This window comes from Umbelopsis ramanniana (assembly GCF_025399195.1).
Source record: "Umbelopsis ramanniana AG unplaced genomic scaffold K450scaffold_113, whole genome shotgun sequence".
In the NCBI taxonomy this organism is placed as follows: Eukaryota; Fungi; Mucoromycota; class Umbelopsidomycetes; order Umbelopsidales; family Umbelopsidaceae; genus Umbelopsis; species Umbelopsis ramanniana.
In genome coordinates, this window is record NW_026252199.1 from 1 (window position 1) to 23,008 (window position 23,008).

Consider the following 23,008-nt stretch of genomic DNA (forward strand, 5'->3'; position numbering starts at 1 on the left):
CCTTCTGTAACGAATGGGGAACTTGACAAGACAGTTTCCCTAACTGGACATCAAAAAGCCATGTTCAAATCCATGACCAAATCATTGTCGATTCCTCATTTTGGATACAAGGATCAGTTTGAGTTGGACGCTGCCGCCAACTATCGCAAGGTCATAACAAAGTACATATCGCAGCATCCAGATCGATTCTCCTTTACCAAGATCTCTTATATGCCCATCTTTATCAAGTCTCTATCGGTTGCCCTTACTCATTATCCCATTCTCAACGCTTGCTTGATTACTGGCGAAGATCCAACCGATGCTAACAAGGTTCAGATCAAATACCGTGGTTCACATAACATCGGGCTTGCTATGGATACCCCTCAGGGACTTATTGTGCCTAATATCAAAAACGTACAAAACAAATCTATTTTGGAAGTAGCTGAGGATCTTAATAGGTTGGTGGAGCTGGGTAGAAAGAATGCCATTCCTCCACCAGACTTCAAGGATGGTACTATTACGTTGTCGAACGTCGGTACAATTGGTGGAACATACGCTAGCCCAGTCCTTGTAACTTCTGAGGTAGCCATATGTGCTTTGGGAAAAACACAAACCCTTCCAAGATACAATGAAGAAGGACAAGTTGTGCCAAAGATGATTATGCCAGTGAGCTGGTCTGCCGATCATAGAGTGGTTGACGGAGCGACTATTGCTCGATTTGCTAATCTTTGGAAGCTATATATTGAACACCCTGAACTTCTCGCTAGTGAACTTCGATAATAGTAGATTTTATTATATATATATACAGATTTTCAAAAATAGCAGCGTTCCAGTTTAGCCTATCAGAAACTATGAATTTCAAAGGGATGTGTGGCTATTGTAAGTTACTGCTTTATCCAGGTCGGTGACTGGAAGCTGCGGCCTTCGTTCACAGTATCCAGGTGAACAACGATTGAAGCTGCTGCCTTCGTTCAACAAGTATCCATGTGGGTGACGCTGATGCTTTCGTTCAACTAAGTATCTAGTTTTTTTTGAAAGAAAAAAAAGGATCTACTCCCACATGGTGCTCATTTGATGAATACCTGACTGCTTCAGATACGACCATTTGATAAAAAAGAAAGTATAATCCTCGTGTACTTTATATACTTTTTGTTTTATACGTAAAAAAAATTGGGACTACAGGTGGTTTACATGGTCCGTAACTTGCTATGTCTACAAAATACTACTACATGCTTAGTTCTTTTCGTCCATAACAAACTTTTGACCAGCGACGTAGGCTGGTGGAGCGACAGCATTGGCGTCCTTCTCCATGGTTGCGACGGGAGTGTATGGGCAAGAAACAACATCAACGTCGCTTAAAGCGAGTTCAGGGTGTGCAAGTTCATACTTGAGCTTATTGTAGTAGGAATGGATAGCAAGGGCATAGTGAAGCTAGCGGAGATAGAAGGAGTTTAGTAATGGCAACGCTATCTGAAACATGACATCGACGATATGCATACCTTGAGCAACAAGTTCAAGGCAAGAGCCACGGTGGCAATAGACGCAGTGTCAAGATAAACATTAAGGCATTCGTCCATATCCATGTTCTCACCGTTACCCAAGTCGGTGTGGGCAACTTCATCGCAAACATCTTGACTGATGCTGAAGGCAACGAAGGCAAAGGAGGTGGAGAGGATGAAGTTGAGAACAAGTTCGACCCAGTAATAGATAGAGAAGACTCTGACTTTCTTGATGTTGTTCTGTGAAAAAAAGATACGAAAGTCAATTGATTGAAAAGAAAAAAAAAAAATCGGTAAAAGCAGGTAAAAAATGTACCTTGGCAACACCAACAGCGCCGACAAGACACAAGAGGCCAGTAGCATATGAATAAAGAGTGAGACCGGTGTACATGCTAGAGAATTCGTCATTCTCAAGCGAATCGACCATGCCAGTCATGGCAAAGGCGGACCATAAATGACTCATTGCCCCGAGCACGGCAAGCAACAATGTTGCCGTTCTATTTTGAAAAAAGAGTGAGCACACATGCTTTTGCGAAATAACAGGACAGTGTAAATGACAGATTTACCTCAGGTCAACACAGAAACAACATTTTGAAAGCATTTGATAAGGAAAGACCAGAGGACTCTCAAAGCTTGGCGAGGCTTGGAAATTTCTATACCGTCAACCAGGCATCACCTGACCACTTCATTTGGCAAAAGTGGATGGTCTCACACAGCGTGATTGGTTTGCTACAATTTTTTAATACTGTCAACCTTCTAACTATTCAAATATCTAAAGATTCTAAAGAATCAACGTCGTCGTCATCCTCTTCTGCTTCGTCAGATGAATCAATTTCTTGATAAAATTTTTGTATTTCTTGCTGACGTTCAGCTTCACTTGAGTCAGCCATAACGTCTTTGCCATCCATTAAATCTCGCCTATCGGAAAACTTTGCCAGGAATTGTCGTCTTTCCGCCTTGTATAATTCCTTTTCTTCTTCAGTGCGTGCGTCCTGGTTTCCGGTTTCCAAAAAGGCCGCTTCATCCGAGCTACCGCCTCCGTCGTCACTGAATTCTCGGGACAAAGCGTGCTGAGCTCGCAATTGAAATCCTGCTCCTTTGCCAAGGTGGCCGTTGGCTTTGCTCCGCTTGGTTTTCACCGCCCGCATCTGATCGCGTACATGCTCACGGGCACGCTGAATGGCAGCCTCAATTCTCACTCGGTTGGATATCATTGAAATGCTTGGCCATGTCTGCGCTTGGCCCACCTTGATCATATGGGCCAGAATCGTTTCGTCCGGGTCAGTTAATATCCGTGGCCAATCAGACAATCTTGACTTTGGCTGCCGGAGATTCAAATCGTAAATTAGACACTGGTTAGAACGGGATTGGATAAAACAATGGCACTTACGATGATCGTAACGCTGCCTCCGAATTGCTGGAGAAATACTGAACTCCAGTCTTGATTGAGCAATCTCGGCATTAATTCTAGGTCTCTAATGACTTTGAGCCATTTTGAAAGATCGAGCTTGAGGAATTGCTCTATCGACGACGCTAAAAACCCTCCACGCCTTCGATCCAATTTTTTTTTTTAGTTTTTTTTTTTTTTTAGAATTCAGGGTAGTTTGGTCATCATCACGTCGTATAACTTACCAGCCTTTGCCAGATCTATGTAAAACTGGATTTCCTGGGCTGCCTTGGTTACTATAGTAAAATAGATGCACGTGAGGGTTGACTTGGGATACCTAAATGGTAATGTCAATGTTTGTATTCTTTCTTCTCAATTCAAACAAACTCGCCGAACTTACTATGGTGTATTTTACATTGAATTGAGTGTGAAGTGCTTGTGTTGGTATATCGGTACGGAGAGATCCATCTTTCCATTTTGCTCCAAAGCTATAAGGAGCCAGCTCATCTGTTCCTGGAAGTTTTTGCATCAAGACTACTGGGTTGAGAATCTATATTTGAAGAAGACCAGAAAGAATGGGTTATAAAAGCGATTCTTCTCAGCTTGTGCGTGAAATGCCATTGCCTTTACTTACACCAGGAACTGCAGCCGATGCGATTATGGCCGTGGCAATGACGCAATGTGGTGCTGTTAGGTAGTTCAAAAGCTTGGGAGGTGAATGCGGGTCGTGCGGGATCACAGATATGTTAAGAATTCTGCCCGTCCTCTCGTACGCTTCCAAAAATGTGAGTGATCCACGAGTAAACCATGATCCTTTGATAAACCAGTCAACGCTGTCAAATCTTGCTCCAGTGCGATAGTACCGTAACATCCATCGCCAAGTGGATTCATAGGCGATTGTGATTCGACTGCTCAGCTTTGGATTAAGCACCTGAGCAAGTTCTTCGTCCGTTCTGCAGCAAACGAGGGCAGCAATCAGTCCACCAGCGGATGTCCCGGTGATAACAGATGGAAGCAATCTGCGATCGAATAAAGCCTTCACTACACCCAGATGATAGTAGCCAAACGTAGCACCCCCCGACAAACACAAGGCAGTACGACCATAGTTTTTAGAAAAGAGTTTGAATGCAAGCTGTCTTTCCTCTAGCGACAGATTCGAGTTTTGTGAAAAGGCAGTGATCGACTTGGTCACTATAAACAGAGCGGTGAGAACCTACAGAGACCACACAGCAAAAAAGGCAGTAAATTGTTTTTACCTTCTTCGACGTAATCCTCAATAAGATGTTTGGTGCCGAGGAATGTATTGCTATACAGCTTTTGATTCTCGATGCCACCAAAATTGTTTTTGAGGCAAGCGTATAATATATCCTTTTGCTTCAATGCATCACTTGGTTTATCTGATTGTCGGTATTTGCTCAGGTTTCGTACAATTTTGTGAATCAATGCGTAGTCGTAATATCCATAAGCGTCTATCTCCTTCCACTCATCCTTTTTGAATTGCTTGTCCAACGCCTCCGCCGTTTGGCACCACTCTTCATATGTCGTTGCTTGTTGCATATTGTGACGTAGGGTCTGGCTTTTACCTCTCCTGGTATACAGGTTTGTCAGCGCAGCCACTTTTTACATCAGGTTAAAACTTTGGCACCTACCAATTGACAAGCCATTCCCAGGAATTGACAATTTGCCGTAACCATAAATAAAATGTAAGCTCAATGGCCATGATAAGGCCAATGAATGCCTAAAACAGCAGGTCAGCTGGATATACAAGCAGAATGCAAATATGTAAGTTATATACGTACCATTAAGGGATATCGCAATAAGGTGTATGAAAATCCTAAAGTCAAGTACGACGAAGCTGTCAAATCAATGGGACAAAACCTAAAGCGATGGTATGCGGCGCTTACCCTTGGGATAACCAGCGTCCGTCTTCACCTTCTTTTTTGATTTTCGTTTCCGAGAGACCTTCTCGCGCACAGGAGCAAAGTCGTTCAAAGCAGAGATCTGTTCCGTTCCAGAGTCAGCGCCTATACTTAAGACGGACGGGCTTTTGAGTGGATCATAATAGAGGGCTCGTTCAAATGCTTCTACGTCACTTTCTTTGACCCATTCCAGTTCAAACTCGTTTGGAATAGTCTTCTTTTCTTTACGTACGTCTTGATAGGATGCGGACCGACCGACAGTTGCAGCGCTTGGCGGCTTGCCTTCGTCAGGTCGGGGATTGGTATATGACAGTGAACGATTCAATGTTCCAGATTGGGACCTCGAATCGCTAGCAGCTCCACTTTGATAGTGAGTTATTGGATCATTCATGTTCCTCAACAATTAGCATCAGAAATGTAGAGTAATTAAATAAGCTGAAACTTTTTGGGTCGTTCCATGAAATTCATGACATGACGATTTACCACTTTCCATATATGGATGGCAGTTGAAGGAAGCTCAAACATCGATGATGTTAGTCAATAACGTAGACAAGGAGCAAAGTGTTGGCAAGAGTTCATTAGACAACTTTTAAATGAACTGGCCTCAGAACAAAGGCTTACTGTGAATGATAAAAGAGGGTTTGTCTAGGCTGGCGGTTAGTGTCCATTTCAATATGTACTCTGAAGCATATCCTGGGCTTCCCGAGCACTGGTGCTGAAGGAAATAGAAACCGGGGAGGGTTTGCACCCGTGGAATACTTCTTTATGACAATGTACATCCCTAAACTTAACAAGCAATCCTCCATGGGCCTTCAGTTTATTTACATATTCCAATAGAGCATTTGTTATTGCTTTGAATTTCTGTAAGGTCGCCCTTCAGCAGGCTCCTCCGCCCTCAAGGCATGTGACTAGCCCCAGATAGAATTTGGGAAAAGAGTGCGTGCCACTTTTTTGTACCTCGTAGCGTTGGCCAACACTTGTTTTTTTTCCCTTCACTTCTGCTTCTCCTTAGGAAATGGGTAGCCAGTCTAAAGGCCAATACGATGGCGGTTCATCACCTGGTCTATCTGGGCTGATGCAAGATGTCGATTCTTATATTTATGAACTTTCATCCAATCAATCTCAAACTGGTGTGGCTGGACAATCCAGTTATCCGCAGCAGCAATCTCGTCCTCATAACGGCTACATGCCTTCTACGCATCGACATCAGAATATGCCGGTATGTTGCACAGCTGTTATTTCAATGTCACGGCATGATGACTGCCGCTCGAGATTACCCCCCAAATACGGATCTCCATAAACCTTAGCCCGCTCAGTCCTTTATGCTGACAACTTTTTCATTACCCTCTAGTACAATCAGTACGACAATCCAAGTCTTCTCGCACCATACAACAGAGATTCCGTCGGATCGTATGAAGACCATGGCTATCCCAGCTATGGCTCACAGCCTTATCAAAGTAGTACACAAGCGCCTGCCTATTACTCTAACTCTTCGACTGCTTCTTACGGACAACAACAACAGTACTATGATGCAACATACAGCAACCAAGGCTACCCTGCAGCGGTGTATCCTCCTGTAGCTGCTGCAAATGATGTGTATCCTCCGACGTACCCGAGATATAGTCTATCGGATAGGCAATCGGACGGTGGCCTACAGATGCCTGTTCCTTCTGATTATTCTTATGCACATCAGACAGCAGCAGGATATGAAACATCCTATCCGCCGTCCGATTACCAGTCAGTTCGTACTCCACCAGGCTCCCCTGGACACCGCTATACGACTCATAATCGTCCTTTGTCGGGCCAATTTTATCCGACCTCACCATCCAACCAACACTTTCAACAGAACGATACTTCGTCCACATACAGCAATGACTACAGTCAGGTCAGCAGTCGCTTTGACAGAATATCGTTAGATCAACGTCCTCCGCCGCCTGCCTTACCATCGCACGATTCGTATACCAACACGACGTTATCGTCCTCATCATCTCAGCGTCATCACCATCCTTTGCCCGAAACCCCAGCCAACATGGTCGAGCAAAAAAGTCTACCTCTCCCACCGCCCGAGATCCCTCCCAAGTACACCGAAGCGAAAGGGCTACCTCAACCACCGTACGGTGTGCCTGAAAAGGAATCTCATTACAATCATCGAGCGGCTCCACCAGCTCCCATTGTCATTGCGCCTGTAGTACCCCCTCAAGCGCCTGTGAAAACGTATCATCTCTCCAGAGATGATGATGTTGACTCTCCTCCGGACAGTCCTATATTTCAAAAGGTGGCGAAAACGACTGCTTATGCCATGCAGGGGAATAACTATGCCTTTCTTTCCATCCTTTCAAGAGCTTTCACCGCCAAAATTCGAGCTTTGGAACATGTCCGTGAATTGTTCTGTGCGTTTGAGTATCCAGAAAGTTTTACTGGTCAGGAGGCAGTGGTAAGTGGTGTGAGGCGGTGAAAAAGTGAAATTTTTATCTTTTATTTACCATCCCTATGTATAGAATACCCTAAGGGCTCTTTTGCCTGAGCATTTCACCAATGCGCAATGTCTCAAGGTTGCCAAGGCGCTTATGCATACTAAGCCTCAACTGTTCATGCCGATTCCCTATTCTGAAAAATCATTACTGAAAAACACTGTTTACGACTCGCCGGACGAGATTTACACTTTCGACGAAGATACTGGCGACCAAGAATATCCTTATGGCATCTACACTCCACTTACTCCATGCTATGTTCGCGGTTGTATGCCAGCTGGAGGTGGTTGTTACGCCCCTCGATGTCCTAATCGTCCTCCCCGTAGAGATGTTCCAGTGTTGACTCATGTAACCGAGGTTACCGAGGATGTAAGTGATGTGATGGTTAGGCGCGATGACGCTATAGGATATGCTTAGGCTAACACGAATGGGGGGATTGTCTATAGCAACAGTTAACAACAGATAATGACGGGAATGATCATCGTGCATCCGTGCACTCACAGAATTCATTTGAAGCGGCCGAACATATAGAAGAAGAGGATACGGTAAATCTTATACTGAATTCCCTCCCGGGTCACATCACTTCTTGCTAACCTTCGTCCAACCCTTTAGCCTCACTCTATTCGTGCATGGGCTGCTAATGTGCCGGAAGAGTTGCGAAGTAGCACATCCAAGGACGAAATTGCTCGACAAGAAGCTATCTACGAATTTGTGTATTCTGAAGAGGATTACAATAAGGATCTCAATGTGTTGCACGAGGCAAGTGGCTGACTTGATGGATGCGCAACATGCCAATACATGAAACTAATGAAATTAATTGTGCACGGGCTACAGTTCTTTGTGGAACCACTTAAAACGTCTTCGATCATTGATTCCAATAAGCGAGACTCCTTCATCAGAGAAGTCTTTAGTAATTATCAGGAAATTCGACAAATCAGTACAGATGTTTACAGGGATTTGAGAGATCGTCAACGCAAATACGACAAGGAACGCGTTCCTGAGATCGGTGATGTGTTCTTAAAACACCTTCCCAGCTTTGTCGAGCCATACCGGCAATATGGACCTCATTTCATTTTGGCTGAACATGCCGTGCAATCTGAAACCAAGAAGAACGTGGCATTTGCCAACTTTGTGAAAGAAACGGAATCGCGCGACATTGAGCGTACTCGCCGACTTCCATTCCGCCATTTCCTTATTTATCCCGTCACTCGTATGCAACGTTATCCATTGTTGCTTGACGCTATATTGAAAAAGACACCTGAAGACCACCCAGATCATGCCAACTTGACGGCTTGTCTTGAAATCATTCGAGGCATTGCTACAGATGTCGATAAATTGACGGCTGCCTCCAAGCAAAAACTGCGAGTCCTTCAACTTGATGAATACATCACGTTCAAGCAAGGTGAAATTGTCGATCTCCAGTTGACCGACCCACAACGTCAATTGTTCTTTGAAGGAGACCTCAAACGTCGCAACACCAGTGGTTTGGAAATGACGGAAAAGCAAGATTTGCATGTATTCTTGTTTGATCACGTCCTGTTAATGACCAAACCTCGCAAGGGTATTACGGATGAAGAATATGTCGTCTGGCGACCACCCATCCCTCTCCAACTGTTATTTGTGCATAACAACAGCGATTTTGGTCTATATACCCCTCTCACTGCAGGGTCGAACATGCTCATGACAAGCACCGGTAATGGTGCCGGCACCAATGCTCTTACCATTCATCATCTTGGTCAGCGTGGAAATATGTATCACTTTTATGCCAATACCACCACCGAGAAGCAACAATGGAAGGAAAAGATTGACGAGGCCAAGGAAGCATTGCGAAAGAAGCATGGTGATCGTGAAGTATTCGAACTTCGTACTCTTAGCGACTCCACTTTCCCCAGCACTACCAGCAGCTCTATTACTGGTATGGGCAAAGTCAACTGCTCGACTCCGTTCATGGGCAGTGATGGATATAAGCGTGTGGCAGTCGGAACTGATGCAGGTGTATGGTTTGGCTTAGAGGGTGATACCAACACTTTCAGACGAGTTCTGTCATCACAATCCGTTACTCAACTGGCTGTTCTGGAGGACAATAATATTTTACTTGTTCTAGCAGGTGAGTTGCATTAGCTTATCATAACGGGATTTGAAGGCGTATTGACAGGGTATTTGCAGAAAAATCCTTGACGGCTTATCCCGTACACCTCTTGACATCTCCTGTCAATAGCAAGGCTCCCGATCGACATTCTCAATCCATTGCTCAGCACGTAGCTTATTTCCAAACCGGTGTTTGCAATGGCAAAAATTTGGTTGTCTACATGAAGCGCAAGAACACCAACAGTGTCTTCACAGCACTTGAACCTTCGTGCGGTGATTTGCGTGATCCCAAAAACGCAAAGATGTTGACCAATCGACCTGGTTTCTTGGGTCGTGGAGGTTCGACCTGGTTCAAGCATTATAAGGTAAGAAGGAAAGGTGGTGGATGTGTGTCTCTGCATAACCATTTTTATTGACGCTTTGCTTGTTACATACAGGACTTTTACATTGGAGCAGACTCTAGCAATGTGCACTTTTTGAAGTCCAAGATCAATGTTGTTTGCGAGAAAGGATTTGAGATCATCGATCCTGAAAACCTCAATATCAGCCGTAACCTTCCCGATCTCCTCGATCCACAGTTCAATTTTGTGCAAAGACTAGGCGATTCCTTGAAGCCTTTGGCTATGTATCGTATCCACGACAAGTTCTTGATGTGCTATAACAAGTTTGCCTTTTACGTGGATAATCATGGTGCTCTTGTTCCACGCGGTCCTTCTAGGTAAGTCAGCGATATCCTTTTCGCTCCAAAGTTGCTTCTCAATAGTCTAACGCTTTCGCCATTTTAGAACACCATTGCTGTGTGAATGGGAAGGCACACCTGATTCCGTCGTGTACTTCCATCCTTACATCATTGCGGTTGAACCTCAATTCATTGAAGTTCGTAACGTGGACAATGGAGAGCTCATTCAAATTGTTCCTGGTGAACATGTTCGTCTAACCCACTATGGCGCTACCAACACATACCCGGTTATCCACGGTTGCATGAATCATTCGTTCAGACCAGAGTACCAACACCTCTTCCAATTCGTCAACCACATGCAGCGAACCAGTAGCCAGACCAACTATGCCTCTATGCGAAGATGATGAATTGAATTCATCGCCTACTCCCTTACAATTTATTCTTTCTTCCGTGTATCATTTTTGTTTGTATTCACTCTCATTGTTCATTCGATTGTTCTCTTAGACACCATGAACACAGCTAGCTATCTTCACTGCTACCCGTAATGCTCCACGGCAACTCCTTTTGCCCCCTCCGCCCCCCCCCCCCCAAAAAAATATGATATTATAACGATTTTCGTTGTCTTTTTGCCTTGTGTGTGAAAAAGGGTTCAATCACAACACCATCTTTATTACCAACTGTGCGACCCATGTGCCATGCCTACCATTCCCACCACGTTATCAAAAATGATTCCATGATACGGTCCAGTGGGGGCATGTGTACAGAGAAAATATGACAAACCCTGCACTTCTTTGTCGGCTGTAGTACCATTTTCTTCTATGCGCATTCGTTGGCTCGGCCAATATACATTTCCCTTTGATTTCCCTTGAAACCATCAGCGCATCAATTCGTCTTGTTTCAGGGCCATGGCGCGTCGTTCTATTGAGACATTGTTTGCATTCAATCCAATTTTTTTTTGCATGAACTTAAAGGCAGTGGTTAAAACCGGTTTGCAATTTCGTCATTGGACCCATCGGTCTACGTTGCTGTCACACAGTTGCTACTTTTGCGCTGCAGGTCTGGTGATGTTATCTTGTGACTTGAACGCGTTCCAGCTGAAGAGTCGTGTTTTTATGTCTTTTTGACGTCAGGTATGCCCTTCCAAGTCTCCTCCATTGCCATAACATAGGTGGGGGGAGGGACAAAGAAGGAAGTTGGGTGGGCAGGAAGGGAAAGGTTAAAATTTCACCGTAACCTTTCGATCACAACCACTCACTTCATTCGTGGCCAGATGATACAGCCAGAAAAGAATGAATATTTTTAAAATCAACAGACTTCTGTTTCAACATTACTTGGCTTTCTTTTTTTCCCTTTTTCTCTTTTTACTGTTCAACTCCTGCAAACGCATCAGCTTATCGCCTCCGTTCAACGAGGCTAAACACCAATTTTGTACAAAGCTCAATTTTTAAGGACCTTTTAGTTTTATTATACTGACAAGTAATATATGGTCATGGCGCCTGTAGATCATTCATTCTATTCCAAGCGCTCGTCTAGACGAAAGCAAGGGGAGATCGACAAGGTATATACGTCTATCACCGTGGTACCATAGAGCACTGACTTATATGATATGGTTAGCTTTTAGAGCGAATGCACATTCGACTCGCTTTAGCTGCGTTCAAAGCGCAATATGGATATGAAACCTGTGCGTTGGATACGCTAGAGTCTAAATTAATGCGACATAGTCCGCTTTCTCCTTACAACCATGCACATGGTTATGCCAAGCAGGTAGCTCGTTCTACCACTTCTTCCAACGAATCGTCCTCTAGTACTGAAAGAAAGGTGCGTAGCTCATCTCGACTGCCCATACGCAAAGCCTATCATGATTATGGTAAGTTCCGCTGAGAAGTGCCTGGGGAGATTCAATCGACAAAACTATGAAACCATTCTCACCTCACTTACCCCGCCTGGCTAGTTGTTCATTCAACACGGACCCCGCCTCCTACCTCTCCACATCGACGTAGCATCAAGGCTGCCTCCAAAGCCTATTTAACTCCTACATCGCCAATGTTTAACCCACCGGTGGCCGATGAATCTGCCAAGAGAAGTACAACACCACATCGCTCAAGGACGCCGCGGAGTATGTCGCCCACCTACCGTCGGCAACACCATAGCCCTACGCCGCAGAAGCCAAGTACGTCTCTATGGGACCAAGCGGCTGAGCCAAGTGTAGATGAAACCAACGCTGCCAATTTACTAATGGGGCTATGGTACGCTCGATGAACCAGCCAGCTTGAGAAAACCCCCCAATAGAAAACACATTAACTAGCCCCCTTCCTCTACGTTTTGTCTCCCAATAAGTTATTTCACATCTATTTAATTAAATAAGCTGAAAGACCATGCTGGTGAAACGTTGGTACAAAGCCTTTGATGGGATGGAGCCAAAAAAATCTATAAAATTGGCGCTATTTTAACTCTCCCTTATTTTTTTTCTACTTGCGCTCTTTCTTTCTTCCTTCCTTCCTTACACTATTCACACTATGGTACCTACCTATGACTGGGTAGAGATAATCGATCCTCAGTCAAAGGACACTTTCTTCGCCAATCCGGTAAGATTTCTTTTTTTTATTTGCGGGGTCATCCCGTTTCACATGGCTGATCTGTGCAATTCAGATGACGGGAGAATGTATTTGGGAACGGCCTAAACAAGGAACAACGTAAGTCGTCATAATCGAGATATAAATCCCCAGTTCGGTTTGGCTTTATTAAACTAGTTCGATTTTTAGTAAAACGGAGGATCCAGAAGGTGATTGGTGGGAGCTATGGGACGAAAATAACAAGCTACCCTATTATTACAACACTTTGACCGGCACCACGGAATGGTTTAGACCTGAAAACAAAACCATCATTCCATTGATGAAAATTCAGGTAAGCCCAATGGGAAATCCCTCTTCCCAGCCTTGGGAAATGGCTGATTTGATTTGTCTGCAGCAAAATTCAGCCATTGGAAAACGAATGTCCGATATATTATCCGCGCAAAACGACGTACCCACTTTTCTACAAGAGGACACTGACCAAAAACCAACACCGTTGGAGCCGCCGCTGCGATCGCCGACATCCGCCATCAATCCATCGGCACAGCCGAATACCGCTAGCTTTGAATCATCTCCTGCCGTCAATGCCAAGAGACATAGTCGATCACTTGATTTACCAGTATCTGAGCTGAAGGAGTCGGAATGGTCTGGTATTCATCACCAACGTTCAAATTCAGATACCCGCAAAGATGTTCCAAAGGAATCGTCATACATTGAACACACTGATGGTCCGGGGCTGGTTCCCGAATCGTTAGCCGCGGCTTTGCCACCTTCTCCATCCCCAACAAGCAACAGTAGTTTATTTACTTTAGGACGAAGACAACCCTTCGGAGATTGGAAGCGTAGCGCACGAGGAGCCAACGGTGCGGTGATAGAGGTAACGATTATCTTTTTAGTCAAGCATGGGAGGTTGCGGGATACTAATGTTAGGGCATGTTCTTTTCCGAATGTAGCAACCTCCAACCGCAACTCGTAGTACCAAGTCAGCTCGCCAATCTCAATTTTCACTTTCGCGCGCATCCATTGAATCAGCCTTCATGAGCTTGACAAAGTCTTATAAGTCCAGTTCATCTGCTTCTAGACACATCGAAAACAAACCCTTGCCGACTGGTCGATCCTTGTCTGTAAGCGATCCTGTTGCCAATCCAGGTGCGTGCTGTACAACCCATTATATAATATTGGTGCTACCTGCTAATTTCCCCGCCACATAACAGAGGCTGCTACCGCCATGAATCCACTTAACCAACCACCCACTGCCAATCCTTCACCTCCACCCATGCCACCACCGCATGCCAACAATGATATGTAAGTCCTTTGAAGTAACTGAAAAAAAAGAAATAAAGCATTGCATGGGTCCGAAAACGTCTTTTCACTTACCTTCATCTCGTTAGACCCACTTTACCAGCTAATTTACAACGTGAGATCACTCAATTCGCCATCGACGGCTTTGCAAAGAAATATTTCTCAACACATAAGAAGGGATTGTTCCGTCGCAAAGTCCCTATGGAAGAGATGTTGCAATGGACCAAGGTACAGTACCCTTTCGAGGTGGCATCCAACCTGGAAAGAAGACTTTATTTTCTATAAAAAAAAAAAAAAAAAAAGAAGACTTTATTTTTAATATAAATGCGCATTTCTATTTTACTTTGTAGGACTCCATCAAGCAACCTCTTATGATGCTTAACAAAGATTTGCACAAGGATGCTCTGAAATCCTTCAAGCTCATACAAATGATTATGGGGGATCGAAGTCGCCCAAGGAACTCCTCTGCAAATGAAGATTTACAGTGGCTATGCAATTGCGGTATTACGCAGGGTCAAATGAGAGATGAAATTTATGTTCAAGTTTGCAAGCAATTGAACAATAACCCCAACAAGTAAGTTTTTCTCCTAGCCTTGCCGTTTTATATATATGGGCTGACGATTTCCATTGACTCTTTGCAGCTGGAGCGTCTTGAAAGGATGGGAAATTCTATGCGTCATCACCATCACTTTTCCACCTTCAAAGAATTTAGAGTCCTATTTGACCGAGTTTGTCAAACAGCATCATGATCAGAAGGAAAACAAGATGGATGTGATGAGCCAACATGTGTCATCAAAACTTACCAAGATATGCTCTCGCGGCGCGAAAGGCAAAGTATTGACAGTGGCTGAAATTGAAAGAGCCAAGGTAAAAAGAAAGCGCAGAATCGTTATTGCTTCAATTGCTTTCCCGCGCTAACGAACTCCTTAAACTACATAGGATGCCCCTTTCAAACCTTCAGTGTTTGGAGAGACGTTGGAGTTTATCATGGAACAGCAAGCTAGTACTACTGATCTCGATATTCCCAAGATCGTCCCCTTCTTGGCCAACATGGTGTTGGAGTTGAATGGATTGACATCCGAAGGCATTTTCCGTGTTCCTGGCGATGCGGACGATGTGACCGAGTTGGTAAGTGTTGGAAACAAGACATGGGCATTCGAGATGTACGGGTTGCTGATCCAATCCAACCAACAGAGAATCCGCATTGAAAATGGACGCTATGACTCAGCTGGCATTACTGATCCTAACGTCCCCGCTTCATTATTGAAGTACTGGCTACGTGATCTTGCAAACCCATTGATCCTTACCGAGTATTATGAGCTATGCATCAAACATTCAGAGGATATCAACCAAGCCATTGAAGTCATTCAGCAACTCCCTGAAGTCAACCGACGCATCGTGCTGTATATGGCCAACTTTTTAGCGGTAAGTGTTCAGACGAAAGGCGGGGAAAAAGAAACAACGCAGGTGCTGATCATCCCCAAAACCTTGTTTTTCTCCCAACAGAAATTTACCGCCCCCGAATCCACCCAATTGACAAGAATGAATGTCAATAACCTGGCCATGGTGTTTGCACCCAACTTTCTTCGATGTCCATATGATTCATTAACTAGAGTATTTGAAAACTCGAAATGGGAGCAGGCCTTCTTAAGGACACTTATCGAGAATTCTGAGCTACTGAATGAAAAATTATACTAGTAAAACCCTTGTATCAAGTAAAAACATTGTCAAAATGAAATGAGCTTTGTCACATCTTTGCACGGGATCGTGCGAAAGCTGGGTTAGGGGATACGGATAAGCGGGGATAGCATGTGATCGTTGAAGCATCCTTACAAATTTTGTAACAAAACCCTTTGACCCCGCTCTTCCCCCACTCCACTTCTGAATGGCTCAGCTGTCACCTAATGTGTCGGTTCAGCAGGATCCTTCTGCTCACAGACTGGCCGGTGAGGTAGTGGAAAAGAGGAACACAAAGAACATGGACTATGTCATTCGATCGGGTTTGGCAGGTGGCATTGCCGGATGCATGGTAAGTCAACTTCCAGGGAAAATCCGAAACTTTCAAATAATCCTAAAGTCCCCGTACAGGCCAAAACAGCTATTGCTCCAATGGATAGAGTCAAGATATTGTTCCAAACTCGGAACCCTATATTTGAGAAATACGCCGGTAAGCGAGCCGTACATTGCTGGAGAGAGAGACTCAGATAGAAAAGGCTAAACATGAGCACTTCCATAGGCACTTGGACTGGCGTATTCAGGGCTGGAGGAGTGATTGTCAAACAAAATGGCTTGAGTGGATTGTTCCAGGGCCATAGTGTAACTTTGCTGCGTATTTTTCCCTACGCCGCCATCAAGTTTGTTGCTTACGAACAATTTAGAACCGTAAGCATTAGTTTCCTAGAGTGTTTTCGCTTTGCCACTTTTTTTACTCACTCACTGTCTATTCTGCAGCTGTTGATGCCAACACGTGCTCAAGAAAGCTCCATGAAGCAGTTTATGGCGGGCTCTATGGCAGGTGTCACATCCGTCATGTTCACCTATCCACTTGAACTTGTCCGAGTGCGATTAGCCTATGAAGTTCGTGGTACCGGAAAAGAAAAACCCAGCGTTCGATTGACTTGCCAGCAGATCTACAACGAGCGAGCAGCATTACAGAGCAAGGGCATCCATTGGCGAATTCTCAACTTCTATCGCGGGTTCTTACCGACCCTAGTGGGCATGGTTCCCTACGCTGGAGTTTCGTTCCTGACTTACTCAGCGATGACAAATTATTGCAGGTACAATCCGCTTGTCACCAAATATACCTTGAAACCTTTCGACTTTGATCCCTCTTCAACCAACTTGACACACGAACAACAAAAACGTCGGGATAAACCAATTCTAAAGGCTTGGGCTGAATTGTTCTGTGGAGGTGTCGCTGGTGTGGTTGCACAAAGCTGTAGCTACCCGCTTGAGGTAAGTTTCCAATGACTAAATACATCGCTCATCACTTCTTCGTAGCCTCATCATGTATTGTAGGTTATTCGTAGACGAATGCAAGTTGGCGGCCTGATGAATCCTAATGCCTTTGTAGGTTTTTGGGATACGGCCCATGATATATACCGAGTCAAAGGCTTCAAAGGCTTTTATGTTGGTCTTAGCATTGGATTCCTCAAGGTGACTCCTATGGCAGCTGTCAGCTTTGCCGTATATGATCGGATGAAGGTGTATCTAGGGATTGATTAAAAAAAAGACTCCTCCCACACATAGACATTTTGTGGAGAAAATCCCCTACTACTATATTTTTTTCTTCCTGTACCAACAGCCTCTTTTTTAAAAAACTAGGACCTTCTACACCTGTAGCGTTTGATTACGGGTACGCTTTGTACAGTTTCCTTCATGTCCTGGATATAAACCGGTTTTTCACAGTAAATTACCCGCATGCGTGACTGCTGGCGGAGCACGTTTGGGAACAGAATGGTTGCGCGATCAAAGTGATCACTTTATTCATTTTCAACATGTCAGCTCAGGAGCGCCCAGTTGTGTTTTTCGACATCTCCATTGGCGATGTTCCAATTGGACGAATGAAAATGGAGCTCTTTTCAGACATAGTACCCAAGACGGCAGAGAATTTCCGGTACGCTATATTGGTGTTTTTACGTGGCTGCCCAGCTGGCGAATCCCTATACTAATCAGTGATTTCTTTCTTTTCTGTGAAGACAACTGTGTACTGGTGAATACAAGTGCGTATTGCTTTCAGCATTGGCCGGTGTGAATTTCACGTACTAATCTGTTCCCTCGTTAGGCGCAACGGTGTTCCACAGGGATTCAAGAATTGTTTGTTCCATCGGTAAGTGACTTTGGCTTGCTCCCCCTTGCCTGGCTGCTGCCACTCACACACTCCCAAAGCGTCATCAAGGACTTCATGGTCCAGGGTGGTGATTTCTTGAAGGGCGACGGAACAGGCTCCATGAGCATCTACGGCGACAAGTTTGCCGACGAAAACTTTGATGTCAAACATACCACTGCCGGGCTCCTGTCCATGGCCAACTCTGGACCCAACACCAACGGATGCCAGTTCTTCATCACATGCGACAAGTGCGACTTCTTGGACGGAAAGCACGTTGTGTTTGGCAAATTAGTCGATGGTTTGCTCACCCTGAGAAAAATAGGTACGTCGTGATTCATGTTGGCTGCGTGTCGCTCGCTCGCTCTGACCCCCCCGCGCAATAGAAAACGTGTCGACCGGCCCAAATAATCGACCAAAACTTCCAGTCAAAATCACAGGTACAGTTGTGCACATCCTGCATGCGTCCCTGCCACCTTACTAACTTTTTCTCCAATAATTGTTACCATCTCCTTAGAATGCGGCCAAATGTAATTTTAATAATAACAAAAGATTCGAAACCAAGTGTATTTACTTTATGTTATGTGTTTATGGTACAACAATGAGAGAAACGAAAAATGGACACTCGTAGGGGATGGTTTCTATTATGCGAATAGGAATTAAAAAGAAAATTTTTAGAGTCCAGGCGGCTGCTGCTGTTGTTGCTGATGCTGCCTTTGCGCCAGCAGTATACGTTGTTGAAGTTCACGCACTGTTTCCGGCGACAAGCCGAGACCATTAAAGTTGAGCTGCCCGGCATTCATGTTCATCCCGCCCCCATTTGCTTGTGGCATACCCATATTGGCATTATTGAGGTTCATGTTGGACATGAGCAGACTGTTTGCATTTAAGCCTAGTGAAAATACCATCAGCCTCATACTCTTTACATACCCTCACATCAAAACTCCCTGTCTTACCGTTTTGCCCAGGCTGCACCGCCGCACCAGCCGGGTTACCAGCAGCAGCGGTCATCATCTGTTGCTGGTGCCGGGTCAGATTACGAAGCATTTGCATATTGGCGTTGTTATTGTTGTTGTTATTGTTCATGAGATTCGAAGCCAAATTAGTGTTGGCAGTGGGCTGCTGCATATTGGCATTGAGCATGGCCGCAGGATTATTAGGCGGTTTGGCAGCGGCTCCTACCACCGCCGGCGCATTGGCTGGTACCCCAGGCGTCGGCATGTTGGCAATATCAGGAATAGGAATTTTGGTGAATACAATACCGATGAGCTTTCCAGCAGAGTAGATCAAAACAAGCCCATGGTGCTGTTCCTGCATTCCAGTTGCCTGGTTGACCCCAGGGCTGTTGAACACCGCCGTTGCCATCTGGGTGGGTACAATCGTTAGATATATACTCCACATACACCCGTTTCCAGAGTATACTTACAAATTTTCGTTGTTCAAGATTTTTAGTGAGGAGTGAAAAGTTGTTAACATCCTGGCTGGTACTGTTAGCCGAAGGTCGGAACTGACAGTAGGGCAGATTGTTCTCTAATGCTTGCTTTTGTAATAATGCAGCTTTGGCAAGAGGTGACAATCCAGTGATCTGAATTCTTTGTGGCCATAATTCTGGTTGACTGGTATTCCAAATCATCGGTTAGATTACACTGTCATCGTCCGTTGGCCTATACCATCCTATTTTTCATCACTTACTAGCCGTCAACGGCAACAGCCGTGTTACTACTACCTCGAAGAGCAACGGGGTATGCACCACAATGACAAGCAAATTCTGTCAACGCTCCATGTGGGGTTTTGATGCTCCACACAATATGCCCAGTCCATATAGGGGATGCTGGCATCCCTTGCGGAATAGATTGCTGTTGTTGTTGTTGTTGTTGTTGCTGAAGCAACTGTTGAGGTGTCAAGCCCTGGTGTAGACCTGCCATCTGGGGCCGTTGCTGCATACCCATACCGACATCGACAGCATTTGGGCTGCTTGCATTCAATTGTTGCTGCAGCACCATTCTCTGCTGTTGGAGGGTATTTTGAAGTGACGTAGCTGAATTCAAGGTCGATGTTAAAAATCACATCTTTCATATTTGCACTACCAAAAAAAAAAAAAAAAATGCTTACGAGTTAAGCCGGTATTGGCCATCGACACCGTGGGAGAATTAGACGGTGGCATGGAACCAATTTGTTGTTGTTGCTGCTGCTGTTGGTTGGCAAATGCCATATTGTTCATAGCCGAGATGGGAGCAGTACTCTCGTTTCGAGCAATCTGCTCGTTTTGTTTGAGCTGAGCACGCTGTAACAACAATAGTTGCTGTTGCTGTTGTGGGGTGAGGTTTCCGGATGCCATCAACGCATTCCTTTGTTGCTGAATTCGGAACTGCTGAAGTTGTTGAGGCGTAAGCCCGGTTTGCTGCATCAATTGCTGTTGGATTTGTTGCTGATTGAGACCAGCTTGTTGCAGTCGCTGGGTGGTCTGCAGTATTGTGGAAGCCAGGAGAGCTTGTTGCTGCTGAACTTGTGCCTGCGCCTGAGCTTGAGGAGGTTTTTGCTGTTGCTGCTGCATTTGCTGCTGTTGCTGAAGTTGTTGCTGAGGGGTTTGTTGCTGCGGTGGACGTTGTTGTTGCATCTGCATTTGCTGCTGCTGCTGCAATAGCAAATTTTCGTTCATCTGCTGAGGCATTCCAGGATGCTGTGGTGGTTTGGTCCCTTGTACATTACGCATCTGAACAGGTTGCGTAACAGGTGCAGCATGGACATTAGCAATCGGCTGTGTACCTTGTTCAATCTTAATGGATGCGGGAGAAGGCTTGCTGGATGCTGTTGATGTGGGTGATGGTTTAACTTGAGGTGTTGGTTGATGATGAACAACCGGCGGCTTGGAGACTGCTGGTCCTGCAGCAGCCACGGCCGCTGGATCGTTGATAGTCTTCGTATCAATAGCCGGTTTTGGTATATTTATCGTGCCTGGCGAGTTGTCTCGCTTCATTCTCTTACTTGCAGGCGTCGTAGCAGTTGTAGTTTGAGAAGCTCCAGGGGAGCTCACCGATTTTCGTGCTTTGGTTTGATCTATACGTAAAATCCATGGTTGAGTGCTGTTTTTCTGTGCAATTGCAAATATGCTATTAGCTTACCAATGATCGGAACACCGCCTACTGACGGGATAGCAGATGTTGGCGGCGTTGGAGCTGGCGTTGCCTGAGGGGTTGGGAGTTTAAGACCGGCGAGCTGAACAACATGTAGTGGGTTGATAGTGTCTGTTATTTTGTTAATCTCGGTCTTCTTATTGTTGACCATCGCAGGCAGCCTTTCGAGCTCATGAAAGCCTTTACGCGGTGAAACCAATGACATTTGTACATTGTTCTGAGGGACGCGGCGAAATTAATTCTGTGATTTCGACGTACATTGTGTAGTTCAAACATACCTTGCGCATCTCTTCCACTATATTCGATAATCCAAATTTATCATACTTCTCTGAAATATTACAGCGAACACTCATATTATAGGGTAAGCTTGCTGCGACCAGAATGCAGTGAAAGATTGGATCGCTGGACGTTGGTTCAGCATTCAGCTTGTAGTCATCAAAAAGCTAAATCAGTGAAGCAGACCGGATCAGTAACTGTTCTCATTAAATTTTTTGATTCATGTGCTGACATATACCTCCAAGGCAGCTACTAAACCTTCATACACTGCATTCTTCAGAATTCCGCCTTGTGAGCAGTTGATATTCTTGAACACGCTGTGAAATAAACTGAAATCCGACGTAAAGTATTTTCGGTCGACTGTCACCGTGGATGATGGCTCATAATCGCCATAAACGACCAAACCATACTTTAGGATTGGCTATGTAAGGCACTACTGTCAGATTGGATGTATTCCATAGCTCAATTGAAATAGACCGGATAACTTACAGTGACCTTTGTTTTTGCTTGCTTCTCATCGCCATCAGTGATGATGGGCGCTCTTAATTGTCTGTCAAAATAATTGAAATTTGGAGCCGGTTAAAGATGTTTCGTGCCTAGCTGGTGGGGATCATACATCAGCAGAGCTTGGACATTAGTATACCTGAGGATAGGTTCCAAGTACGCTTCAAAAAGAGTAGCAAAATAGGGCTGCATTTTGGCAGTGCCTTCAACTACAAAGACGCACACCACTTCCTTTCGGTGCGGGTGTGGCATTGGGATCTGAGGCGAATTGTGCTGAGCAAACGTAGGCGACGACAGGGAAGCCGGAGTGGATATGGAGGACTGCCTCGGGGTAGTAGCAATTGCGGCTGCCATACTTGGAGTGGAGGAATCTCTGAAACCAAAATTACAGATTCACTTGGTATACGTTGCTACCCAAAATTCGAACTGTTCGCCAAACAGGGAGAGGTTGTAGGACGGGTTACAGCCTGATGGCTGCGATCTGACAAAATGTCGCAGGCGATGGATCAAGGCACGTCACAAGCAAATGTGCTTAATTTGATTTTACCCATTGAAATCAGTTGCCCTTCATAAAAAACAAAATTGCTTTATGTCTCTAAATAATAAAATCTACTATTATCGAAGTTCACTAGCGAGAAGTTCAGGGTGTTCAATATATAGCTTCCAAAGATTAGCAAATCGAGCAATAGTAGCTCCGTCAACCACTCGATGATCGGCAGACCAGCTCACAGGCATAATCATCTTTGGCACAACTTGTCCTTCTTCATTGTATCTTGGAAGGGTTTGTGTTTTTCCCAAAGCACATATGGCTACCTCAGAAGTTACAAGGACTGGGCTAGCGTATGTTCCACCAATTGTACCGACGTTCGACAACGTAATAGTACCATCCTTGAAGTCTGGTGGAGGAATGGCATTCTTTCTACCCAGCTCCACCAACCTATTAAGATCCTCAGCTACTTCCAAAATAGATTTGTTTTGTACGTTTTTGATATTAGGCACAATAAGTCCCTGAGGGGTATCCATAGCAAGCCCGATGTTATGTGAACCACGGTATTTGATCTGAACCTTGTTAGCATCGGTTGGATCATCGCCAGTAATCAAGCAAGCGTTGAGAATGGGATAATGAGTAAGGGCAACAGATAGAGACTTGATAAAGATAGGCATATAAGAGATCTTGGTAAAGGAGAATCGATCTGGATGCTGCGATATGTACTTTGTTATGACCTTGCGATAGTTGGCGGCAGCGTCCAACTCAAACTGATCCTTGTATCCAAAATGAGGAATCGACAATGATTTGGTCATGGATTTGAACATGGCTTTTTGATGTCCAGTTAGGGAAACTGTCTTGTCAAGTTCCCCATTCGTTACAGAAGG

At 44.8% G+C, this 23,008-nt stretch overlaps 10 protein-coding genes across 10 annotated transcripts; 6 read left to right on the plus strand and 4 right to left on the minus strand.

Moving 5' to 3' along the window:
• On the plus strand, positions 1 to 775 carry K450DRAFT_263497 (uncharacterized protein). Its single transcript, XM_051592654.1, has one exon. It carries the CDS (start codon positions 61 to 63, stop codon positions 757 to 759), a length of 699 nt encoding a protein of 232 aa, XP_051440059.1. The 5' UTR covers positions 1 to 60; the 3' UTR covers positions 760 to 775.
• Positions 776 to 1,077: 302 nt separating this feature from the next.
• K450DRAFT_263498 (uncharacterized protein) lies at positions 1,078 to 2,160 on the minus strand. The gene is made up of 4 exons (XM_051592655.1): positions 2,045 to 2,160; positions 1,795 to 1,975; positions 1,479 to 1,718; positions 1,078 to 1,410 (listed from the first exon to the last, which is right to left on the minus strand). The coding sequence occupies exons 1-4, from the start codon at positions 2,077 to 2,079 to the stop codon at positions 1,213 to 1,215; spliced, it is 654 nt and encodes a 217-aa protein (XP_051440060.1). The 5' UTR covers positions 2,080 to 2,160; the 3' UTR covers positions 1,078 to 1,212.
• Positions 2,161 to 5,215, minus strand: K450DRAFT_263506 (uncharacterized protein). Its single transcript, XM_051592656.1, has 9 exons — positions 4,770 to 5,215; positions 4,665 to 4,699; positions 4,515 to 4,603; positions 4,122 to 4,453; positions 3,500 to 4,056; positions 3,266 to 3,415; positions 3,111 to 3,202; positions 2,869 to 3,028; positions 2,161 to 2,800 (listed from the first exon to the last, which is right to left on the minus strand). The coding sequence occupies exons 1-9, from the start codon at positions 5,173 to 5,175 to the stop codon at positions 2,243 to 2,245; spliced, it is 2,379 nt and encodes a 792-aa protein (XP_051440061.1). The 5' UTR covers positions 5,176 to 5,215; the 3' UTR covers positions 2,161 to 2,242.
• A 534-nt stretch (positions 5,216 to 5,749) lies between these two features.
• On the plus strand, positions 5,750 to 10,619 carry K450DRAFT_263513 (uncharacterized protein). Its single transcript, XM_051592657.1, has 9 exons — positions 5,750 to 6,003; positions 6,136 to 7,218; positions 7,283 to 7,624; positions 7,702 to 7,800; positions 7,868 to 8,014; positions 8,090 to 9,362; positions 9,422 to 9,708; positions 9,781 to 10,061; positions 10,129 to 10,619. The coding sequence occupies exons 1-9, from the start codon at positions 5,800 to 5,802 to the stop codon at positions 10,424 to 10,426; spliced, it is 4,014 nt and encodes a 1,337-aa protein (XP_051440062.1). The 5' UTR covers positions 5,750 to 5,799; the 3' UTR covers positions 10,427 to 10,619.
• Positions 10,620 to 10,657: 38 nt separating this feature from the next.
• Positions 10,658 to 11,225, plus strand: K450DRAFT_263517 (uncharacterized protein). The gene has a single exon (XM_051592658.1). It carries the CDS (start codon positions 10,928 to 10,930, stop codon positions 11,144 to 11,146), a length of 219 nt encoding a protein of 72 aa, XP_051440063.1. The 5' UTR covers positions 10,658 to 10,927; the 3' UTR covers positions 11,147 to 11,225.
• Positions 11,226 to 11,368: 143 nt separating this feature from the next.
• On the plus strand, positions 11,369 to 12,406 carry K450DRAFT_263518 (uncharacterized protein). The gene is made up of 3 exons (XM_051592659.1): positions 11,369 to 11,580; positions 11,637 to 11,889; positions 11,974 to 12,406. Exons 1-3 carry the CDS (start codon positions 11,506 to 11,508, stop codon positions 12,279 to 12,281), a joined length of 636 nt encoding a protein of 211 aa, XP_051440064.1. The 5' UTR covers positions 11,369 to 11,505; the 3' UTR covers positions 12,282 to 12,406.
• A 3,348-nt stretch (positions 12,407 to 15,754) lies between these two features.
• K450DRAFT_263531 (uncharacterized protein) lies at positions 15,755 to 17,255 on the plus strand. The gene is made up of 5 exons (XM_051592660.1): positions 15,755 to 15,923; positions 15,983 to 16,061; positions 16,131 to 16,276; positions 16,346 to 16,849; positions 16,913 to 17,255. Exons 1-5 carry the CDS (start codon positions 15,780 to 15,782, stop codon positions 17,117 to 17,119), a joined length of 1,080 nt encoding a protein of 359 aa, XP_051440065.1. The 5' UTR covers positions 15,755 to 15,779; the 3' UTR covers positions 17,120 to 17,255.
• On the plus strand, positions 16,910 to 18,388 carry K450DRAFT_263533 (uncharacterized protein). The gene is made up of 6 exons (XM_051592661.1): positions 16,910 to 17,510; positions 17,593 to 17,616; positions 17,679 to 17,723; positions 17,783 to 18,045; positions 18,107 to 18,160; positions 18,238 to 18,388. The coding sequence occupies exons 1-6, from the start codon at positions 17,392 to 17,394 to the stop codon at positions 18,252 to 18,254; spliced, it is 522 nt and encodes a 173-aa protein (XP_051440066.1). The 5' UTR covers positions 16,910 to 17,391; the 3' UTR covers positions 18,255 to 18,388.
• On the minus strand, positions 18,204 to 22,104 carry K450DRAFT_263536 (uncharacterized protein). The gene is made up of 10 exons (XM_051592662.1): positions 21,774 to 22,104; positions 21,620 to 21,680; positions 21,369 to 21,551; positions 21,133 to 21,297; positions 20,843 to 21,071; positions 19,833 to 20,777; positions 19,413 to 19,758; positions 19,147 to 19,336; positions 18,677 to 19,085; positions 18,204 to 18,612 (listed from the first exon to the last, which is right to left on the minus strand). The coding sequence occupies exons 1-10, from the start codon at positions 21,986 to 21,988 to the stop codon at positions 18,395 to 18,397; spliced, it is 2,961 nt and encodes a 986-aa protein (XP_051440067.1). The 5' UTR covers positions 21,989 to 22,104; the 3' UTR covers positions 18,204 to 18,394.
• Positions 22,105 to 22,180: 76 nt separating this feature from the next.
• Positions 22,181 to 23,008, minus strand: K450DRAFT_263539 (uncharacterized protein). Its single transcript, XM_051592663.1, has one exon. The coding sequence runs from the start codon at positions 22,946 to 22,948 to the stop codon at positions 22,250 to 22,252; it is 699 nt and encodes a 232-aa protein (XP_051440068.1). The 5' UTR covers positions 22,949 to 23,008; the 3' UTR covers positions 22,181 to 22,249.

Excerpts from the sequence above, each read along its gene's own strand:
- K450DRAFT_263497 (XM_051592654.1), top strand. The coding sequence starts at position 61 with ATGTTCAAATCCATGACCAAATCATTGTCGATTCCTCATTTTGGATAC.
- K450DRAFT_263498 (XM_051592655.1), bottom strand. The coding sequence starts at position 2,079 with ATGCTTTCAAAATGTTGTTTCTGTGTTGACCTGAG. Across the intron at positions 1,976-2,044 it reads TGTTTCTGTGTTGACCTGAG|AACGGCAACATTGTTGCTTG; the intron begins GTAAATCTGTCA and ends TTTTCAAAATAG. Across the intron at positions 1,411-1,478 it reads CCTTGAACTTGTTGCTCAAG|CTTCACTATGCCCTTGCTAT; the intron begins GTATGCATATCG and ends TATCTCCGCTAG.
- K450DRAFT_263506 (XM_051592656.1), bottom strand. The coding sequence starts at position 5,175 with ATGAATGATCCAATAACTCACTATCAAAGTGGAGCTGCTAGCGATTCG. Across the intron at positions 4,604-4,664 it reads TATTGCGATATCCCTTAATG|GCATTCATTGGCCTTATCAT; the intron begins GTACGTATATAA and ends CTGCTGTTTTAG. Across the intron at positions 3,203-3,265 it reads TCAATGTAAAATACACCATA|GTATCCCAAGTCAACCCTCA; the intron begins GTAAGTTCGGCG and ends ATTACCATTTAG.
- K450DRAFT_263513 (XM_051592657.1), top strand. The coding sequence starts at position 5,800 with ATGGGTAGCCAGTCTAAAGGCCAATACGATGGCGGTTCATCACCTGGT. Across the intron at positions 6,004-6,135 it reads ATCGACATCAGAATATGCCG|TACAATCAGTACGACAATCC; the intron begins GTATGTTGCACA and ends ATTACCCTCTAG. Across the intron at positions 9,709-9,780 it reads CCTGGTTCAAGCATTATAAG|GACTTTTACATTGGAGCAGA; the intron begins GTAAGAAGGAAA and ends TGTTACATACAG.
- K450DRAFT_263517 (XM_051592658.1), top strand. The coding sequence starts at position 10,928 with ATGGCGCGTCGTTCTATTGAGACATTGTTTGCATTCAATCCAATTTTT.
- K450DRAFT_263518 (XM_051592659.1), top strand. The coding sequence starts at position 11,506 with ATGGTCATGGCGCCTGTAGATCATTCATTCTATTCCAAGCGCTCGTCT. Across the intron at positions 11,581-11,636 it reads AGCAAGGGGAGATCGACAAG|CTTTTAGAGCGAATGCACAT; the intron begins GTATATACGTCT and ends TGATATGGTTAG. Across the intron at positions 11,890-11,973 it reads CAAAGCCTATCATGATTATG|TTGTTCATTCAACACGGACC; the intron begins GTAAGTTCCGCT and ends CCGCCTGGCTAG.
- K450DRAFT_263531 (XM_051592660.1), top strand. The coding sequence starts at position 15,780 with ATGGCTCAGCTGTCACCTAATGTGTCGGTTCAGCAGGATCCTTCTGCT. Across the intron at positions 16,277-16,345 it reads CTTACGAACAATTTAGAACC|CTGTTGATGCCAACACGTGC; the intron begins GTAAGCATTAGT and ends TCTATTCTGCAG. Across the intron at positions 16,850-16,912 it reads GCTGTAGCTACCCGCTTGAG|GTTATTCGTAGACGAATGCA; the intron begins GTAAGTTTCCAA and ends CATGTATTGTAG.
- K450DRAFT_263533 (XM_051592661.1), top strand. The coding sequence starts at position 17,392 with ATGTCAGCTCAGGAGCGCCCAGTTGTGTTTTTCGACATCTCCATTGGC. Across the intron at positions 17,511-17,592 it reads AAGACGGCAGAGAATTTCCG|ACAACTGTGTACTGGTGAAT; the intron begins GTACGCTATATT and ends TTTTCTGTGAAG. Across the intron at positions 17,724-17,782 it reads AAGAATTGTTTGTTCCATCG|CGTCATCAAGGACTTCATGG; the intron begins GTAAGTGACTTT and ends ACACTCCCAAAG.
- K450DRAFT_263536 (XM_051592662.1), bottom strand. The coding sequence starts at position 21,988 with ATGGCAGCCGCAATTGCTACTACCCCGAGGCAGTCCTCCATATCCACT. Across the intron at positions 21,552-21,619 it reads AAGCAAAAACAAAGGTCACT|CCAATCCTAAAGTATGGTTT; the intron begins GTAAGTTATCCG and ends TGCCTTACATAG. Across the intron at positions 18,613-18,676 it reads GGTGCAGCCTGGGCAAAACG|GCTTAAATGCAAACAGTCTG; the intron begins GTAAGACAGGGA and ends TATTTTCACTAG.
- K450DRAFT_263539 (XM_051592663.1), bottom strand. The coding sequence starts at position 22,948 with ATGTTCAAATCCATGACCAAATCATTGTCGATTCCTCATTTTGGATAC.